The 21,246-nt window shown below is 43.7% G+C and overlaps 1 protein-coding gene across 2 annotated transcripts in view; it reads left to right on the forward strand.

The window, feature by feature from the left end:
• The window catches only part of VPS13D (vacuolar protein sorting 13 homolog D), a 2,738,381-nt gene that overhangs the window by 82,688 nt on the left and 2,634,447 nt on the right, over positions 1 to 21,246 (forward strand). For both annotated transcript variants that reach the window (XM_085608633.1, XM_085608634.1), the window contains exons 8-9: positions 9,184 to 9,354; positions 12,006 to 12,106. In XM_085608633.1, coding sequence (XP_085464759.1) covers positions 9,184 to 9,354; positions 12,006 to 12,106 — 272 coding nt within the window. The remainder of the gene's footprint in view (positions 1 to 9,183; positions 9,355 to 12,005; positions 12,107 to 21,246) is intronic.

The raw sequence follows: 21,246 nt of genomic DNA on the forward strand, positions 1-21,246 counted from the left end.
CTTCTGTTGGATAGAACTTAGGATGTTATTTGTTAAAGCACAGGGACTGGGATGATATTTCCCAGAAATCCCATTGGCTCATAGGTGCACAAACGCCACACCACTATATGTCCATTACCACCTTGCTGCCACAACACCTAGAGTCCGTGTTGTTTTGTAGATCCATGTAAGAAAAACCTGAGATTTTACAAATTCATATCAGGTAACAGATGTTTTTTTGGAAAAGGGTAGTTGAGATCTTTGATAGAAAACAGCTAAGACTATCTCTTACTCCTTTTCCATTTCAGGTGCCTTGTGGCAGAAGAGCTATGCAAATCATCTGGATGTTAGCTGTAGCCAAGCTATGTCATAGTTTAGGTCTTTAATGTGTGTCTTCAACTGGTACAGTAGGGTTTATAAAACATTAGTGTGTTGGTTTATGGTCACCTTCTCAAGAACCACCCAATTAATATCATTTTCCGAGTTGTTTTTCATCAGAAATTGATTGGTCATCTTAGTGAAGCTTCTCTTGTATCTCATATTGCTACGGTATTCATTAAGTCTGTTGCATGTTTTATGAGATGTCATTCCCACATGGGCATTTAAATATTTATACAAAATTCTCACCATTACAGTTCGTATAGTTTTTGAAGACTCATATCATATATATCGTATATGATGTGTACCAATATCGATCTTTTTGGCAGTTTCTGTGAAAGGACACAACGAACATTTGCCACACGAGTAGTAGCCTGTCACTGGGGATAACCACCACAATGTGTTGCTAGTTGTGGTTACAGGGACAGTGATTCTCCTGTGTGCCAACCTATCCCTAATACTTATGACATGCCTAAATGAGAACAGTGGGAAATCCGCATTATTTATAACTATCTTATCTTAAGGCGGGTCAGCTTGATGAAAGTGTCGGTTTTTCCATTGTTTATTTTTGTTTCTCGCCATTCCATGTGTTTTAACAACATCTTTATTTAAGAAAGTGGAATCTATGTTTACATCATCTATTTGACAAAAAAACCTGCCAGAGCAGCATTAAGCACTTTATATGAAGAATTGGAAAAGGGTGGTTTGGCGCTCCCCAATCTAAAGGATTATTATTTTGCTTATTTTGCACAGTATGTGTCCAGATTCAATGCAAAACTCAAGGGCAATAGTTTCAAGAATGAGGCAGCTGATCCTTAAGGTGTACGATATATGTGACATGTTAAAATTAACAAAGTCAGCTAAAAAAGTCAGCTACAAAAGCCTGAGGTGATTTTTCTGAAGCGTGTGGATCTCTTCAGAAGATACACTATCCACCATATTAATGCCGTTACACATTCGTCAGAATTAGTTATAGATTCCGGCGCTAAATTGGTCTCAGATGTAGTGTAGATGTCGTGTTACTTGCAGCTTGTTCACTTCCCTGCCAAGCTAAAAAATTCCCCTAAAATGACTCTCCTTTTGCATATAAGCATGATTCAGTACACCATAATACAGCTCACTTAATACCTGTTTAGCCTTATCCAGGGCTCTCCTATTCACCATTGATGGTTGCCTTAAAAAAAAAATTGGACTGTCCTGAACAGTCTTTTCCAAAATTAGCTTTTGTAGGCAAGTGCCTCCGCAATTGTCTGCATCCTTCACAATCGCAGGCTCCCTTATATGGGCTTTTAAAGCATCCCACACTACACTTGGGGGAGCAGACCCATGATTCCTAATTAGAAATTCCTTTATCTCCTCTTTGCAAATCTGTACCCAACCTTCCTCCTGTGAGTACTGTTTGTTAAAAACCATTGCCTAGCCAACGGATTACCTTTCTCCACCAATATTTCTAAGACATCATTGCATGATCTGAAAACCCATTAGGCAGTGTCTGCTGACCCTTAAAAACCAGCACCTTTGACAGTAAGAACAAAATCAATACGAGAAGAGCCATGGAATCGACCAGAAATACGTGTATATTCTGTTTTTGTCGGAAAGGCCTCCCTCCAAGGATCAATAAGTGCCAGGGTTCTTTGTTAACTTTGCAGAACCTTTGCGGCTTTAGGCTTTAACTGCTTCTTTAAATTTACTGATGAGTCTGATCTAGGGTTCAACATGAAGTTAAAGTCACCTTCAACTATGATTTCCCCTGGGACTTGTAATAATGACTGAAAAAGTTCCTTGTAAGGCCCTGCATTATCTTCCACTGGGGTATAGATAACCCAGAACAATTCACACAACACCAGTGCCCATATTTATTACTAGCAATATCCATCACTTTGGCTCCTAGCCTCTTGGGCAATAAAATTGCATTACCACGATGTGCAGCCTGGGCAGACGTTAATCCTATATAACGGGCCCAATTTTTAAACATCGAGAATTCCAAAAGCTTCCTGACCGGAAATATGCATTTCCCTAAAAAAAAAACTCCAAGGGGTTCTCGGCTATAACCCAGGCTTCTATTGCATGCAATTTCTTATTATTATTCAGGCCGTTAACACTGTCAAAATATTATTAATTGTATCATAGCTTTCTTTTCCCAGGCAATGCATTAAAAACATTAAAAAAGTGCAAAAAGTGCTTAATGTGCCCGGAGCACAAAAGCGCAAATCCTACATCCACACATTTAAAGTGAAGCCGATTTCTAGAGTGTTACCCAGATTGTTGATTACCCTAGTTCTCAGTATCCTACTCGAATTAAAGTGCATGTTTGCCCAGCCTGACCGGCTGTTAGCCAAAAGTGTGTGTTTTCTAAAGTGCCTCTTTATCTTGCGATTCATAAGTCAGTTAAAGTGGCCATGTGCCTAACTATTTCCTTTTGCCAACCACCCAGCTCATGCGTTACACAAAAAAGGAATCCACCCAACATGGGCATCCCCAATCTCTGAATTCAACATTATAAGCATTCTAGGCAAGTGTATGTTCCTAGAGTTCGCGAATTGGATCTCTCTTTATCAAACCTATCGCACCCTCCTTCCCTACTTGACCACCTCCTGACCCTCACACCATACCCACCCCAAGCAGAAGTGGGTGGCCCGCCTTTTCACCCACACCCAACGTGCTACCCCCCCCCCCCCCCCATAGCCCCCTCCACCCTGAGGATACAGGCACCGTGACACCGTGCCAACCCCGCCAACTCCTCTCTTAGGACCCTAAAAAATGGCCTCATAAGTGCCACCTTAAAACTAAGAAAGTGACTCTGGAAATGTAATGGCTTCCGCCCTGTTACCAAACATTTGAAAGGAGCCCTTATAGAGCACTTTAAGTTTTGAAAACTGAATTATTGAGGCTTGTCCCCCTGCTAACTGAACCTTTGGAATCAAAGTCCTGAATTCCTTCAGCGTCCGGGCCGATTCTATTCATGCCTGAAAACATTTGGAATTCAAAGTTATCCTCCCTAAAGGCCTTCTCCTTTATTGCATTGGTCAGAATCATTTATTTATTTCTGAAATCAGCAAAATTTACAATCGTAGTGCAAGGATACTTGGCCAGACTGCTGATATGAACCTGAACGCAATGTCCTCTAGTAATTGTTAAGTGTCTGTCAAATACAGGAATCACAAAGTATTGGATCAGATTTTCTACCGATTTGATGCAACCTCCAGCATCTTCACTGTGTTCCGGGATTTTGTGATCCAGAGGTTGGAGCGTCTTGCATAGTACTCCATTTATTCTTGCTTTGTCCTTAAGCCACCCAACCTCCTTCTCGAGACGCTCCTTTTTTTTTTTTTAGGCTGTGTATCTTGTCCTCGCAGTCACACACTCATTGCTCCATTTCACTCAATCGGGAGGAGAAACCCCCCCCCCCCATTTGTTCACAGACTGAGTCCTGCCATTTACGCAGTTCATTTTCTCCTAAGTAGCTTTAATAGCTTTAATTTCTGTTAGAAGCTCCACAAGCTTTGGAATCAGTCCTGGGGAGGCCTCAATCACAGACCTGGCCATCTTCTCTTGAGCGTCCAACATGCCGCACTCCCCTGGTACTACTATCAAAGGCGCCAGCTCAGCATTTAGCTCCTCTGCTGTGCCTTGGCTCTGAAGACTCCGAAGAGCCTGGTCGCTCTGACCTCCAACTTCAATCCTGGTATTCTTTATGTTTCTTTTGCTGGTTTGAAATAAGGGATACAGACCCCCGCTCTCATACCCCTTTACTTTTTCCCCAGCCCCTTCCTGAGGGGACTCAGTCTTTCTTGTTGAACATCTTTCTCTTCCACTTGCCCCTCCTCGTCTTGCATATGCAGTTCCGCCTACGCTACTCATACATCTTGTGCCAATACATGCCTCAAATCCTTTGGCCCAGCCAGAGTCCCACCTTCCTCAGATTGCTCTTGTGGTCCCAGATCTCCAAGGGACTCGGCTCGATGTCCTTGTTCTATCACCGGTACACCTCCAGATTCAATCCTTCTGAGAAATGAGGTACTGGATGAACTATTCGGAATATTTGCAGGGGTGCTCACAGGTCTATTATATTATCATTGGAGCTGATTGACAGGTCTGTCCCACATCTCGCTTGAGTTCGAGGAACCTGGCTTATTACTGACCCTTTGGTCCCCCATCTCCCTAGCAGTCTCTTCTGGGCACTCCTAGGTTCGGTAATCAAATGTTTCTTTCTCTCCCCAGAGAACTTTGCAGCGCAACTTGACTTGGGGATTTTTGCCAGCATTTTTCAAACTACCCCACTGCCTGGACAACAAAAGGAAAGAGGGGAGGGGGCAGGGGGGCTAAGGCAGTCTCAGAATATATTCAATCAGTCCCACCAGTTTCACCAGGTCAATATGCTTCGCCTACAAAAAGCTCAAGCTAGGGACCTGAGGCATTGAAGAAAGCAAGGCAGGGCTTCCCCCATATCATCAGAATACTTTATTCGACTCCACTGAGCCACAAAAGTTTACATAAAATCATATACATTTCCAAAATACATAATGAATAAGTGAACATTGGAGAAAATAAAAATGCATATTCAAAGAAAGGCTTTTAAAAACAGAGACTAATATTTGCTACGAGTCTTAAACACAGAATATAATTGAATACTCCATATATAATATCTGTACTCTCTAGAGATAGCAAATAAGCCATCGCCAACTCATGAGCTCTAATCCCTGATGCTAATAATAACAGGCAAAGGAAATGCCTTCTCAGGGGGGTATAAAAAGTACAAAATCGAATAAAGTGCTTGGTGTTTAGGGATGTGGAGCCATCGCATGGACAAACAGGGAGTGAGGGAAGCCACATACCCTGGGTTGGAAAAGCTGCCAGGAAGCGTATCGTTAATAATCTAAACCTGGTCAACAGAAATATTTGCCTCTCACTTAAACTTAACTGCAAATAAAGGGCAGTCTGTGTTTGGGGCTGTCGATAAAAACTCCATCTCCCTACCTGAATTAGATGCTAGGCTTGACCGCTCAGAGCATTGATAAAAAAGTGTTTTTATTGTGGCAGTCGAAACATTATTCAAATATCAGGGTTGTAAAATATTCCGGCATGCCCATCCTGGCGAAGCTTGTTTTTATGAATCTAAACCAGGGTATATCTAAACAGTTGTCCAGTTTCACACAGTCTGTTAGCACTAGTCTACAGAAATATGCCTCTGGGTAATTCCAGATTCTAACCCAGAGCAATAGCGGCTGCAATTTTATATAATCGTATAAGAAGCTCAGTCCAACTTCCTCATGGCAGAAAGATACAAAGGAAGTCTGGGGCACTGCAAGCAATCTCTTTATGAACCTATTTTCTATTACTTGAAGCGAGTTACAGTTTACGTATCTCCAGAAACCAGCCCCAAGAGTTACTATTGAAAGGCATTTACTCTTAATAACAGAGAGTAATTATTTGATTGGCTTATGTCCCTGTCTCTTGTCAAATCTAAAAATGGCATCAATCGACTTTTGAAATTGCATTGCTCTGACATTTAATAAAAACTTTCAATTTAAATCCACATCAAATGATACTCCCAGATAAGTAAAATGGGGGACTTTTCTAATTTCTTCAACTCCAAGTAAAAATGTCCTTGTTTTAGCTTTTTTGGCACACATTTCATTATACATGATTTGAAGTGAATATTCTTATTCATAAAGGTGTTAAAAGTATCAAGCAAAATTTGTAGGCCAGTAGCTGTCCGCACTATGTGGACAGCGTTGTTTGCATATAATAACACAGGGATTCAACATGAATTGACCCTCGGGGAGTCCTTTCCCATCTTACAATGTCCTCCCAGCCCCTTTGATATATAATATAAAGAGAAATGGCGCCAGGGCACACCACTGTCTAACCCGCATATCAAAAGAAAATGTGTTTGTTAGGTCCCCCTCCCTGTTGTACCATAACTCTAGCTGATGTGCATTCGTGGAGCCTGCTGATCAAGGTGATATTTGCTACATCAATCCCTAGCTGTGCCATTAGAGACAATAATTTAGGGCAGTCCACTGTGTCAAAGGCACACGTTAAATCCATAAAGGCTAGATGAACACAGTGTTTTTGGGCCTTTGTGTATTTTTGGACGATAAGAGCAAGGTTTAATGACTGCTCCACTGTTCCAAGTCCTGGTCAAAACCCAAATTGAAAGACCGAGAGCGCTTGAGTCTCAGACGCCCAGAGTTCTAGTTTGGCCAAAATGACCCTGCCTAAGATTTTAATCGTGCCATCCAGCAGGGAAATAGAGCGATGACAATGAGGTTCACTCTTGTCCCCCTTTTTAAAAATCAGAACTAAAATGGTTTCCTTCCAAGTCTTGAGTAAAGGTCCCACTATAGCAGCTTTTATTATGTTGGTTATCAGCGGGGTCCAAAAATTTGATAGATATTTATACAAATCTATTGAGATTCTATCAGGACCCGGAGCTTTATCTGGCTGACTATTCTCATCTTCATCCGCTACCTCAACTGAATTACTCAGGGCCTGAGCTGCTCTCATACCAAAGCGAGCTTTTGGGTCCAAAACCAGATTAATGGTCTGGGGGTTGCAGCTAAATATGTTTGAGAAGTGTTTTACCCAATCTTTAGCTAGTACGATAGTGTTAAGTTTGGGCGTTTCATCTCCCAACAAAGTGGTGGAGTTCACAACCTGCCAGAAGACTTGTGAATCTTTTGTTGTACAGGTGCTTTTTAAGTCTTTCCAGGCCTTTTCCTTCAAATACGTTTTCCTTTCCCTGATTATTTCTTTTTAGCCTTTTCTGGCCTTTACTACTTCATCCTTATTCCTCGGGTTTTCACTTAAAGCTCGCCTTAGAGATCTATAGGCTTCCAAGCTAGCACTGTTAAACCTTTTGGTTGTATCAGTTGTTTTTCTGGCACATTTAGTTAATTTATCTGCCAAATATCTCTTTAAAGATGTAAACGCCTGAATTACATCATCTGGGATAGAGGGATCTGATAGGGCTACCTCAATTTGTGCCTGAGTATTTACTGTAAGATCCCTAAGAAAGGGCTCCTTATCAATTTTCTCCCATTTAATGCTTACACCCCTATTCTTATTGTATGATGCCCTGTGTTGTGGTTTTTTACCCAACTTACTTCCCAAAACTAAGTTTACAGTTAGTGTTAATGGATTATGATCACTTATACAGCTGACCATTACTTTACATCCTTTAAAAAAATTGGATAATTATTTATCAATTAAAATGTGATCAGTGATTGAATTGGAGGTTGCCCCCACATTTGTTGGAACGTGGATAGTTTGTCATGTTATATTCTTGAGCAAATATAATTTTTTTAGCAAAAGCAACTTATTCATCGAAACCCCATATGGTGTATGTTTAAAATGCGTGAACGTTTGATCCACCTCATCACAAATGCCACATGATGCCTGTACTCTAGGGTCACATACTTATATGTTCAAATTATTTGGTTTGGAGATTTTAAGTTCCTTTACATGCTCATATTGAGCTTGACATATCGCATCCTTTAGGCCATCTGTGATCTTAGTCACGGTTGGGTCGAATACATTGTAATAATAATTAATTAAAAGCGAATCAAATATAATGTGCTCACCTCGTGTTGCTCTGCAAAGCAACCAGCAGACCAAGCAGTCACCACAGTCTCCGCGAAGGGGCCTTGTACAAATGCAGCACTGCATACAGCCAGCCCTAAAAGAAATTCCAGGGAAACCAGAAGAGAAATAGGATCCACATCATGCATCGTCAGGACTGTCAACTCACAGCAATTTCTAGTGGCTTTGATGGTGTTCTCTGCATCCCTGAAGCCGTAACAGCAGCATTCTCCTTGCTGGGCATCCCTGCACTCCATCCCGCGACTCAGAAGAGGCGGACTGGAACTGACGGTCGGGCACCGGGAGACGCACTACGGTGGCAGCCTCATCCCCCATAGGGCCTATTCTTATCTTGATCACAACTTGTCTGAGAACTGGCCAGTCTCCATGGTCAAGCGCCTTTTCAGCATGAAGAGCAAACATGACCATCAGGATTTTGTGGTTGTTATACTTCTCTATCAGCTTTGTATATTATTGAATTTTTGCCTGGCCAGTTTGAAACCTGATTGATCAGAGTCAGTGAGTATGGGTAGCTGGTGTTCTAATTTTTTGGCAAATATTTTGGTAAAAAGTTTCAGATGTACGTTTAATAAGGCTATGGACTTGAAAGCTGGGCAGAGATCTTTAGGTTTTCCCTCTTTATGTATTAAAGAGATTCTGGACTCCCCCATTGTTAGTGTTACTGTGCCAGTATCTCTAAAGGAATTTGAGAATTTTACTAGGTGTGGTATTAAGAGGGGCGCGAAACTCTTGTAAAAATGGGCTTTAAGTCCTTCTGGACCATATGCTTTGTTTAGTGAGAGTTGTTTGATAGCCTCCCTGATCTCTTCAGTGATTATGGGAGTTTCTTTTCATTTTAGAAACATATGCAGATTTTTTAAAACTTCATTTATAATTTTCTTCATATCATCTTACATTTTAGCAGCACAATCAACAATGACAGTGATGCAGCTTAACACAGTAATATTCTTAATTATGTATGTTATGGTACTTGCTAGAAATTATTATTTTTGTCTTGCTCCGTGTATGATTGTGCAAAGTCATCAATACCCTTTCTTTTTCAATATACATTTAAAAAAACTCTTTCTAAGGACTCCTCCCCAGTGCCTGCTCGATCTTCCCACTTGCTGTTCTAAACTGCTTTTCCTGATTAATTTCTCCATGAGGTACATGTAAATGTTTCTTTCTTTAATAAGTGTCTACAGATAGCTTTCTCATGGTGCCTATAATTCTGATTGACAGGAGGCAATGGACAAAAGCATGGAGAGTCGAGATCACCAGTATATTCTTGAGCCCGTTTGCTCCTCTGCCCTTCTTAAGCGAAACTGCTCTAAAGTTCCTCTGAGGTCAAGACGAACTCCACGGATTGAATGTGATATTGATCTAGAGACAATTCCATTACAAATGTCCCAGGTAATAAATAATGTCTACTCTAACAACTTATCTTTCTAGCTGTTTACCTGGCATTCCATCCAATAACGAAAGCAAGAAACAGGCAATATATAAGAAGTTCGGATGGTTGATATAGTTAACCACTTGTTGTGTATTTGATCAAGACCGGCGTTTACCAGTGTCAGATATTTATCTTGAACTTCTGATTTGTAAAATTTTCATGCTGATGTGTTGAAACATAATCTTAACAGCGGCAACCCAGCTCACTTTTCTCTTTTGAATTGTGTGCAGATTTCCCACATAAACAAAATGCATTCACAGTGGTTGTGGATGTTGTTCCTCACACTTTAAGTGTGAGACAAACTGGTAAAACGTACAAGAAACATTTTATCTTTGATTTTAAATTTGTTAAAATAGATGGAGAACTTAGTTGTTATCCTTTTTTACTGTTTTTACAATAGACGCAACGTCTCATGTAACCCCATACTGCATAGGTAAACCAAACTGCCATCTTTCACCGTATCCACAGAAACACCAGCCACAAAATATGCCACTCACGGACGCAGCAGGACATGTTTGTTCTCATACTAATTTAACTAAGGAGATCCAGCCAATGTGTCACATTCATCCTACAGCACTAGGCACAGGGATAACTACAAAGATATGCATGATCCAATCCTACATCTCCAGTCAGTGGTTTAGTGCAATATTTTTCGCAGTTTTTGGAAGGGAAGAAAGCACAATGTCCCTTTGCATTGCTTGGTCCAAGGCCTACTGGAAGATTACATTCACTATAGAGAGAAGTTTACTTGTGGGCTGTTGAACCTTCGCAGACATTTCTTTGTGCAATGTCTTTTGTGATCAGAATACAGCATAAACCTTAGATGTATTTGCTGGAATGTAGTGCCACTGGAAAGGAAAGAGCTGATTTACTGAGATTGTTTTGCTGAGTTATAAGAGTGTACGTTTAGAGTTACATATGTACAGGGTGGAAATAACTGCAGAGGTTACATGCTCTGGGTGCAACTTCAAATGGATCTAGTAGTTTGTTTGTAAATGTTGTGGCTATGATCATGGATGCTTTAGTGATGGTGGGTGCCGCAATAAGAATAAATAAATAAAAAACAGGTATGCAGGAAGATCATGTAATAAAACTAGTAGCGGAGCATGTTTTGAGTGGCTAGCCAAAGCACAACAGTTTAGTTAATGCACTGCTTGCTCTGAAAAGTAGCGTCTGAACCTTCTTCAGAATATGATTCGCTCTTGAGAGGTGATAAATTTGTTCCACCTACTACTAATTTGTGGATCGATTGAACAGAGGCTTATCGTGTACATTCAGGTTCAACAGTCACCAAGAAACTGGTGAAAAGCATCTTTTGGTCGTCAGCCATGGATGATACAACGATTGAAAGGTTTGCCAAATCTTGCTTAGACTGTGACTTGTCAGCCAAATGGTGGAAGTGTAAAACTGTACTGATAAAGCCAGTTTCTTTCCCAGATTGGGCCGATTAGATGCTTTGGTTGCAAGTATGAGGTACCTGGTTGGCTGTTTGTCAGAACATCTACTCTGGACAATGTTTTAAATTGTTTTGTTTAATGTTTTTTTAAAGGAAGGCGGTGCCTTTAACAAAGCAACTGATATTACTGTGCAATTAACTTAAAAAACGATGGAGAAATATTTAAATCAGAGCAGCATTGCACCTAAAAGCCTAACAGCCGTTTATTATTTGTGGAAGGATATAAACTGCACTGTCTTTTAGTTTTTATGCTGTTGAGTCTATATGAGCGATGTTTCTGACCTTGTTTATGTTCTCCGCATAGTAGGACTTGGCCTTCACCTTTGGAGATGATTAGGAAAAGGCGGCGAGTAACGGAGTTGAGTCCTGTTTGGGTAAAGATGTAGAAGGCTTGCAGTTTCTCTAATGGCATGCATGTGCCTGCTGATGCAAGTGTTGTCAAACGTCGGACAAATGAGAACATAACTTTTGACAGCACAGCAATCAGAGTGTAGAATGGTGACTGGTGGAGCCTTCATTTCATGGAAACATTAAGAAAGTAGGGAATGCTCTCTTAAATGTACCCGATACCTCTGATTTACTAAATACTTATATTCCTTATTTTAGTTTTTGCATAGTGCAATCAATTAGAATATGAGTTAATTCTCAGTTAAGCCATCAAGAAGCTCAGTTTGGTGCTGACTTAAGTAGGCTCAAGATACAGACAGATGAAGATGGCTGGGCCGTGAAACGGAGCAGTACACATATTGAGAATTCTGTACTTACAAATGATTATGTTTCGTTTGGGGGTGGGGTGGGGGGTGTATTTGTACCAGATGTTCTAATACTGTGGGTATTTATGTATGTTTATACTTCATTGTAAACAGATACAGTTACATGGTTTGTATATCTAGCACACTATCACGTTCCCTTTCCCCTCCAGCAATGAGAAGTATGTATAGTTAATTGTTTGTCATTACAGAGTTATGTCTAGAGTACCTAAATTATTCATGACAACTTGGCTAGCTCTAACTCTCTCTCGGGGCGAACCCTAATGCTGGGTGCAATGCTGCAATTAACCTTTAATCTTAATTGATTACCTTTCCCTTTCTTTACACAGATGTAAGTAATGCATGTAGCATATTCCTAAACATTACCTTTCTGATATATTTTCAGGGTCAGTATCAACAGATCATGGAGTTTCTAGAGGAAATGGATCGAAAAGAAAGACAGCTTAAATTCAGGAAATGGAAACCGAAAGTTACTATAGCTGAGAAGTAAGAAACAATTGTGTACATATTTTCAATATCCTGATGTTTACAAATTGTACTGGCAAGGTATTGTTTTGGAATGTGAGTGCTGCACCAACGAGACGAGAGCAGTGTGCATACCTGTGAGTGCTGAAGAACACAGAGTAGAGCGTGCCGTCGATCTAAACGGTTTTGAGACAGTGACCGTCACGGCACTGAGGCAGGAAAGCAAAGTCAGTATGTATCGGAGCGGGAGACAGTGTGAAGTAGCCTCAAGGAAGAGAGAGCGGAGGACCCTTGTAACACTCTAACGTGACCGCAAAGAGAGGTGCCTTCTGCGTGTTACTGTAAAGAAGGGGGCACCTCCAGAGCAGGCTTAAGCTAAGTACACTCGGTATGGGCAAAGGAAGTGGGGGGGCTGCAGCACCTCAAAAATAAGGTTCGGGGTTCAGAAAATGCCGGAACAATAACAATCATTTGCAATGCAATTGGTCTCGCATTTACGTGACTTTAAGCTATTGACATTGTAAATAACAATACCTTTTATTTATGTTTTGGTTTTTAAAACATAAATAAAAGGCATTGTCATTTACAACGCCAATAGTTCAAACTCTCACAAGGGCGAGACTTATTGCATTGCAAATGCTTGTTACTGTGGATACCAGCATCATAGACTTACAATGGCAGCACAGCTTTAGGTCATAGCGGCACCCTTTGAGATGTGGATCCCCGTGTGTTTTCCCTGAAGCAAATGTGATGTGTCCCATGACATCATGTTTTCCCTGCTATGCCGGCAGGAAGCGGTCCTCGCAGGGCCTCATCGGGGTGTGGGGTGGGGGCAAAGTCACTTAAGACAAGCGAGTTATGGACTTATGTTCTCGGGCCATTTTAAAATTCATGGAAAAACTGTCCCCTAGTCCACCTAAAGCCCACAACAAATTGGGAGAATGACTTCAACAGCTGGAGATGTAGTTGCTTTTCAACAAGCCCATGATACTACTAATACCGGTGCACAAATAAAACCAGAGAAACTGCCAAGGTACTCTTACATGCAGAAGAATCACAAGGGCCTGCCCCATCTTAGACTTGGAGTTTATCATCCAGTTTATCCAAAACAGTTGTTCTGACCTTGGTGAACGGCAATACTCTGCTACCATTGTTGCAGTTGGCACCTCTGTTAATAACAAAATACCCGAAGCCTGTGCTGCTCATTTGTGATGGTAAGTGTGAATGCCTTTCCCCAGCTGGCTAATTAAAATAACTTTGAAGGCAGGGGTGGAGGTGAAAAAGTCATCCACATATACATTCAGCAGTTCAGAGGTCTGCAATTTGCCATCTACTTACAGAAATCCCTCTAGAAACCATATCACAAAATTGTTTTTCTCCTCACCCACCTGGACTCCAGGAGCTAAAGATACCGAAATAGGCTATGCTAGAAAGGTCACTGTCTGAGAAGAACTCAACCTAAGTGACAGCCTAACTTTCAGGGCCCAGGTAAGGCCTCATCTGCATCATCATGGTACTCTTGAGGACATGCAAGATAGGAGCCCAGCAACAAGAGCTTCACCAACAGTGGACACCAGTTTCTAAGGATTGGCAGACTGATAGATCCCTCAATTGCATCTGACAGTTGTTATGTGTGAGAAGTTGGCCTGATATATGATGTCACTAATTCTAGTGTACACCTTGTATCAGTCCAAACAACCCTTATGGTGATTGGTTGTAAAGTCAACCTTATAGACCAGCTATCCTAGTGGTAGCATGGACAAGAGCAGTCTTAGGCTAAACTCTGAATGGCATGTGAAGCCAGCTGTTATACCATATGTAATCCCTTGAATACCAAATGAAAGGACACCACAACAGATATATATATAAAATAAAGTGTATTTATTCTAGTCAAACCCTCAGCACTTTTTATGAGATTCGAGGTAAGTACAACACAGTCCTATTCAAGCATACATTAAGTCACACAGGTAAGTAATACAGTTAGGCCCTAGGGGCCACGCAAACCATATACTAAGTAAGTGGTATAAGGACCACTGTCACGAAAATAGGATAGGCCTAGGCCTAGGGAATCGCTGGGGCTACACTATACTACCCAAGGTTAGGAAGTGGGAGGCCCACGGGATTCAGGTGAAGAGTGGAAACACTCACGCGTAATGCGTATAATCGATAGAAATAGTACAGCTTAGAATTAATAAGATTTAGGACACTTCTGGAGTAGCTTGGAAGTCGAGACTTGAGAACTAGACACTAGGATAGTCAATACCCTGATGAGCACCGGAGTACCCAAGTTACCTAGCCCACGGGCTGCGGGTGCATAGGTGTGAACTTGCGTCGGGTTTCGTCGTCGACTCCTATGGATGCCTGAAGGAAAGATGCTGACAGGCAGTCAGTGAAGAGTGTCCGGTGGATCCCAAGGCCGGGATCAAGAAGGAAGGATACTTGCAAGCAGAAGGGACAGAGTCTGGGTCACTAGCCAGTGACCACGTGGAACCAGGAAGGAACCAGGCGATGTCGGTAGATTGCAGGTGAAGAGGTGAAGCTTGTTGCAGCAGCCACGGGTACCAGGAGACGTCGAGGACGACCAGGACCAGGCGGCGAGTTGTCCCACGAAGGCTCGTGCTGTCGGCGGCGTCGAAGTTGAACTAGGACTCACCAAGCCTTGGCAAGCGGAACCCACGAAGAATGGAGGACTTGCTTCTGGTGCAGACCAGGAAGGTCTGGGGTGCTTCTCTTTTACAGAGAAGCAGGAGCCAGTCTGGAGCAGCCAAACCAGCAGTGGAAAATCGAAGGTGTGTCGTCGCAAAGGTTACTAGCCAACGGGCAAGCAACCGGACAGACGCGGCAAGCAGGAAAATGCAGAAGGGCCCCACGCAGTACTCGTGGAGTGTGGGGGGCTGATCTTCGGTGCAGATGGTGCTTGGGGTTGGGACTTCTCAATCCCCGGTGCACAACTTCGAGGGTGCCTCAGAAGCTGCGCTGGAAGATACTCGCCACTTTTCCCAGGTAGCTGGTCCCACGTCTCTCGTCGCCTCCACGGATCTCAGCTCGGCTGTGGATCAGGGTCTGAGAAGTCTGGAGTCAAGGCTCTGGTCAGGCTCTGCAGTCGGTCCCTCGTAGAACTTCAGCAAAGCAAAGGGTAAGTCTCTTGATGGTGCCTGTTCGCACAGGGTGACCACTCCTTGGCCACAAGGGAGATTCTTCAGTCTTCTTCTTTCGTCGAATGTCGAAGGTCCAGAGTTTCTGTTCAAGTTGCAGGTTCAGGATAATCTACTCTAGCAGGGCCCAACTAGCTACTAATATACTGGGCTAGTGGGCTGGGCTACCTGCAAGGTCCCTCCTATGGGTGGGACCAGGAAGGGGAGTGACTACACCCCCTTTCCTTTGTCCAGTTTCGCGCCAGAGCTGGGGCTGGAGTGCCCCAGCACCGGTTTGAACTGGACTATGCATGGAGCACCTTGTGTGCCCCGGGCATGTCTCATTCCTTTCAGCCCTCCCTGCCCCAATACACTAAAGTCTGTCTGGGGAGGTGCTAGCACCTCCCCAAGCAGGAAACCTATTGTCCAGGCCTCCCTGGCTGGGAGGGCTCCCAACAGCAGGAGGTCAGACTCGTGTCTGTGGCAGCAGCATCCATTTTGTGATGCTGAGGCTTTGGTGAGAGTTAAACAGCAAAGTAGGATTTTAACATGTCTCTCCCTCTAGAAGGGAGGAATAATATCCTCATCACCGGAAATGGTATGGGGGTATTATTCCAAAGTGTTAGACACCTTACACGACATGTTTTGATAAAGCCAAACCATAGTTACCATAACCGTTTAAGATTATAAGGTACTTTAAGAGTATATGGTAGGCTATATCATAGAACAGCTATAAGGACATGGTTCCGAAAGCTGCAAACAGGCTCAGCTCATGCTAGAGCACCATCTCACATGTTACCAAGCACTCTGCCTCCAGGATTGTTAACGCCTGCCATAGGAGTGACTGATAGGTACACATGTGTCTATATATAAGGGTAGATATAGGTATACTATATCTAAGCAAGGGGTGATTACACGACCTTGCCCCAGCTGAGTGATCAGCCAGTTGTGTCTGATTGGATGGCCAGACCAGGGGTGGCATCATACATGCTGCAGCCCCTGGGAGGCCTAGGGTACACCTATGCCCTGGGTACCTAGGGTACACTGTACAGGGTCCAATAAGGTGATCCTTACCAATTGGGTATGTACCTAGGGTACATGGAGTCCATTTTAAAGAGAGAGCAGACAGCCTGAGACCCTGAATGGCAGGATCTCAGGCCAACTAAGTCGAAAAACCAGCTAGACACTAGGCAAAAAGTTGGGGGTAACCATAGTCAGATATCCACCTTCCTACATTATGCATTTCTGCCCATTGTTTCTATAAATCATTTTTGTTCAGGGTATGTTTCTTGAAAGCCTTGGGAGCACACCTGGCTTCTTCTTGGCTAGGGGACTCTAATCTGAGTTGGCAAACATTATTTACCAAAAACAAGGAGAGAGCTAGGGAAGGGAAGAGTGTGCGTCCATATCCCCTGTATTAGATGTATGTTTAATCAATGGTGGACGAACCCACCATTGATTAAACAAACATTATTTACCAACATGCTAGTTCTGCAGTCAGATTCACCCTGAGAGTGTTTTATGCGCAGGTTACCAGGAAGGCCTGTGCTAATTATGGCAGACAATACCATCGCAATGTTTAACATCACAGAGCAAGGGGGGCAGTCTTCCACTGACTTTAAACAGGGAGACATGAGACATCTGAATTGGCCTGGCAAACTGAGCATCTCCTTGATGGTGCAACACCTTCCCTGTAAGGAAGATTAACAAGGCAGATAACATCAGCAGGTCGGGGTAAAAGCTGCACAAGTTGGACCTTATTCAGACTATGGTGAACAATGTGATGGGGAGAAACAACAATGGTACAGTTTCACCTACAAGTTTCAACAAGCATTGGCATAGCCAATAGGTCTTGCCTTTGTGACCTTATAAGTGTTAAGCCATGCAACACATTATCCTGGGTGCTGTGCTGCCAGGGATTTAAGAGCTATACAATTACTGTACTCTGAGTCATGCGGCCTGATTCAGGAATACATGCTTGCTTCTGCCGTGTGCTTCTTTTTAGGCGGCATTATGATAACAAACACTGGTAAGGCTCGTGTGACTTCAGATGCAATGGGCACCGGCAGCCAGTCTATACACCTTGCATCTCTTTTCTAGTGCGATCTTTGAATATGCAGTGGCTCATGCAACACAGAGTTACTGGCGATGAGAGGTGGATACGTAACCATGAGGGGAAGGAGCGGTGGTACACTAACTCAAGAGGAAGGTGGGGCACTACTCAATCGAGGGTCAATGCAACGAGCGGGTAGGTCTTTAAGGAGGCTAAAGCATCTGCATTACAAAAAGAGTAATAAAATGGAAGTGTTATCAAAGTACTGTTACCCACTGGCTGCTTTTTCCCTGGGAAAAGATCTTATCTTGTGACATTCCCCTGAAGTCTGGACAGTGAATGGGTCTTAATCAGTGTAAGTTGCCCAAAATCACCATATGCGAGTGTGATGCTACATCTATAATGCGATTTTATACTGTGAAATACCCCAGCTGTAACCGTAAGTGTCCATTATGTAAAAGTTGTATTCAATATGAGCCATACAGTTAAAAAGATTATAAAAGCTGCTGCCAGCAATGATATTATGGTGTGATGTGTGCGACTGTGTTTTAAAGGAAGGACAAGGAGAGGGAAAAAATACAGGAGCAGAAGATAGCAAGCGGGGAAATGCACGCAGCAACAGTGAAATAAAGCAGACTGAAGAGGGCAGTTAAACTAAGAAAGGATTGGAGCGTGCGTTTCTAGAAAGGAAGCAAAAATAGAGGAAGGTTATAGAAAGCAAATAAGAACAAGAACAAAATGTAGTTTGTGGAACGAATATGGGGCAATGCGTAGCAGCTGCCAGCAATAATATTATGGTGTGAGGAGTGTGGGTGGGTTTTAAAATAAGAACAAGAAGAGCCAAAAATAAAGACAAGAGCGGAAGGTACGCTAGCAGGGACATGCACACAACAATGTATTTATGCATTCATTCTATCAATTAACCTTCTCAGCCCCTACTTTCGCGGTTAGAACTGTAAGAAACATAGTAAAGGAACTTTGTGCTTTTAGAACTTCACAATAGAGCGTAAATTAGCGGTGCATCTAAAGGCTGTTTAAAGTGCTCCAGCGATGCTTGGTTAGAGGATCAAGTGGAGTCGGAGTGCACATTTCCTTTAATAAAGTGTAATCTCTCCATGGATTTGGGGCAGCTACTGGCAGGTAAAGCCAGCATCCTGGGATGGGTGTAACCCCACTCTTGGCATTTCTGGGTAGCTCTTTATGTATAGAGAGCAGGTTAAAGGCAGCATTACTTGCATCAAAGTGGTACAGTGCGGCGACAAATATAAACCAAAAATATTATATATATATGCATGTGCTAATTTCTGAAAGCTTGCCATATTCTTTTTTTTCCCCACAAAGTGAAGCACATGCCGCCTATAAAGGTCGACATGGAAAGTATGCCATTAAAGCGTAGTTGCCACAACGCATCGTCCTCTACTCCGGCAGACTCAGGCAGGTTCAAAAAGGCGTGGAGGATAGAGCGTGATGCCCAGGAGTAGCCTCGCGCACATAGAGAGGTGCTGTGTGTGTGAATAAATGACATTTTTTAAAAAGAGGAAGCTCCATGCACAAAGTAAGTAGCGATGAGGGAGGGGGGTGGGTGGCAGCACTGCCGGGTGAAGCTGCGAATCGGAAGGGGGTTGGACAACAGCAAGCAACACCAGAAAGCACAGAAATGTGAAAGCGGTGCAGGGGTCAGATGAAGCACCGCGGTTGCTGGGGAAAAGGAAGGTTCACTTTGGCATAGCGCCAATTAAAAAAACTCCCAGAAATTTTATTTCCAAACAATACTAGGAATGTTGACTTATGCAGAGCCGTGTGGGGCAAACCTAAAGCGCGGCCCCTGGAGGCAAAGCGGGCACCCTTACAAATGTAGAAAAGGCGGTACTAAGGAGGGACTACTAAGCCTATTCATGAATAAAAAGCAACCATTTAGTAAGGACAGTAACAGGAGCCAATGGAAAAGATGGACGCAAATGGGCGGAGCTTCTGATGGATACTTCTGCCTGTGGATTCCTCACCTGTTGAATACCCTCTGCGTCAGCATTCCGCTTGAAAATTATTTCCTAGCTCTCCCACGTCGACGACGTCGTCACAATGGACAGGCTCCGCTCGCGGCACCGTATGACGTCATCAGAGCCACAAAAGGACCTCGTCGGCGTGCTGACGTCAGTTCCTTTTTTTCCACGCCGTCAACGCTTAACGTTTTTTCTAGGGCTCTCCATTTTCATCGAGGAAAACTTTGTATCTCTTAATTGTTGCAGATGGCTACTTCCAGGAAGACCGGATTCAAACCCTGCAGAGAGTGTGGCAGGCATATGGCGATTACGGACCCGCATGATGACTGCCTTTGGTGCTTATCTTCGGACCACGACGTCGAAGAATGCAGAAGCTGCAGGAAAATGAATCCGAAGGCGATTAAAGAGCGTGAAGCCAAGTTGTTTATAGCTAAAGCCAAGAAGGAGAAGAGAGGTAGGAAGAGGGCGAAGTCTTCGTCGAAGAAGCACAAGAAATCCAAGAGAAGACATACCTCTCGTCATCATTCTTCGAAGGCCAGGGTTTCGAGGTCGAGATCGAGGTCGCCTACTCCGGCGCCAGTACCATCTCCGGCTGCGGCGTCGCCGGCTTCAGATGCTTCTTCGCAACATGAAGATTCACCGGCTCCAGCGACGTCACCGGCGCCTGGAGAGCCCTCTCCAGGTCATGTGACTTCACCTGTGCGGGCGCCGTCCCCGGCTCCACAGGCTCCAGTGCGACCTCAGGTGACTCCCCTTCAGGAAGGTACGGATCCATATCCTCCTTTTCCTGCTCCTGGGGCTGATTCTTCGCAGTTTCTCAATGCAGTGTTTGGCTTGTTTGCCAGAGCCTCGACTCCATCCGGCGTGCCTTCAGGCCCCGTGGGTCGTTTGGCTTTCAACCTGGGTGTTCCTCAGTTCTATCCCCAGGCTCCTTTCATGCCTTTTTAGCCGTCGACTCCTTCTTGGCATTTCCCGGCGATGAGATCCTCCACTCCGGCTCCCCGAACTCCTTCAGCTGCTGAGTAAGCTCCACCTCGAGTTCGATCGACGTCGAGGTTCGAAGTCTAGGCTCCTCCATTGACGCCGTTGATGTCTTCTCTGGCGCCGCGTGTGGCTCCACCGACGCCGTTGCCTAAACAACGTTCCAGGAGAAAGGCAAAGAGATTGGTTGAGGAGGAGGAGGAGTATTTACAAAATCAGGAGGAAGGAGAAATTGTGGACTCTTTGAATGAGTTTGAAGGGCTTCATGAAGCTAGTGGCCTAGATACTTCCCCTGAGTAACCTGCCATCTGCAAGTGGATGTGTTGTACAGGACATTGCACCTTACCATGTGGTTATAAGGAAGGCGGCTGATTTATTGGGCCGTAAACTTCGCTCTGCGGAGATAAAGTCCAACATACTAACAGAAGTTTTAAATACTTCATCATCAACTTCTGAGCCTTTGCTTCCTTTTACAGATGCCATAACAGATCCAATTCTGGAGTTGTGGCAGAAGCCTTTATCTGCTCCGACTGTATCTCGTTCCATCTCGAGAAGGTACAGGCCTGCCCCTGGTGATCCGGCTTTATTTGTCATCACATCCGACACCGGAGAGTTTAGTTGTCCAGGCTTCTTGCTCAAAGCAGTCTTCTGGTGCTTTCCCTGCCATTTTGGGTGATAGGGATTTGAAGAATATGGAGCAAGCTGCGAAGAAGGTGTTCTCTTCTGCAAGCATGGCTCTAAAGTCTACTAATGCAACTTGCCTTCTTGGAAGATACATTCATGCATTAATGGACTCTGTTGTACAATTGGCTCCGAAGTTGCCCGAGGAGGATCGTGCCAACTTCTTGGAAGTCCTTTCGGATTCGCAGACTGCAGCACGTCAAGTGATTCAGTCAGGCATGGACACTGCTGACTCCGTGGCTCGTGTGATGGGGTCTTCTGTGGCTACAAGGAGTCAGGCATGGCTCAGGTCTTATGGTTTTTCGGCTGATG

This window comes from Triturus cristatus, chromosome 1_2 (genome assembly GCF_964204655.1).
Source record: "Triturus cristatus chromosome 1_2, aTriCri1.1, whole genome shotgun sequence".
Lineage (NCBI taxonomy): Eukaryota > Metazoa > Chordata > Amphibia > Caudata > Salamandridae > Triturus > Triturus cristatus.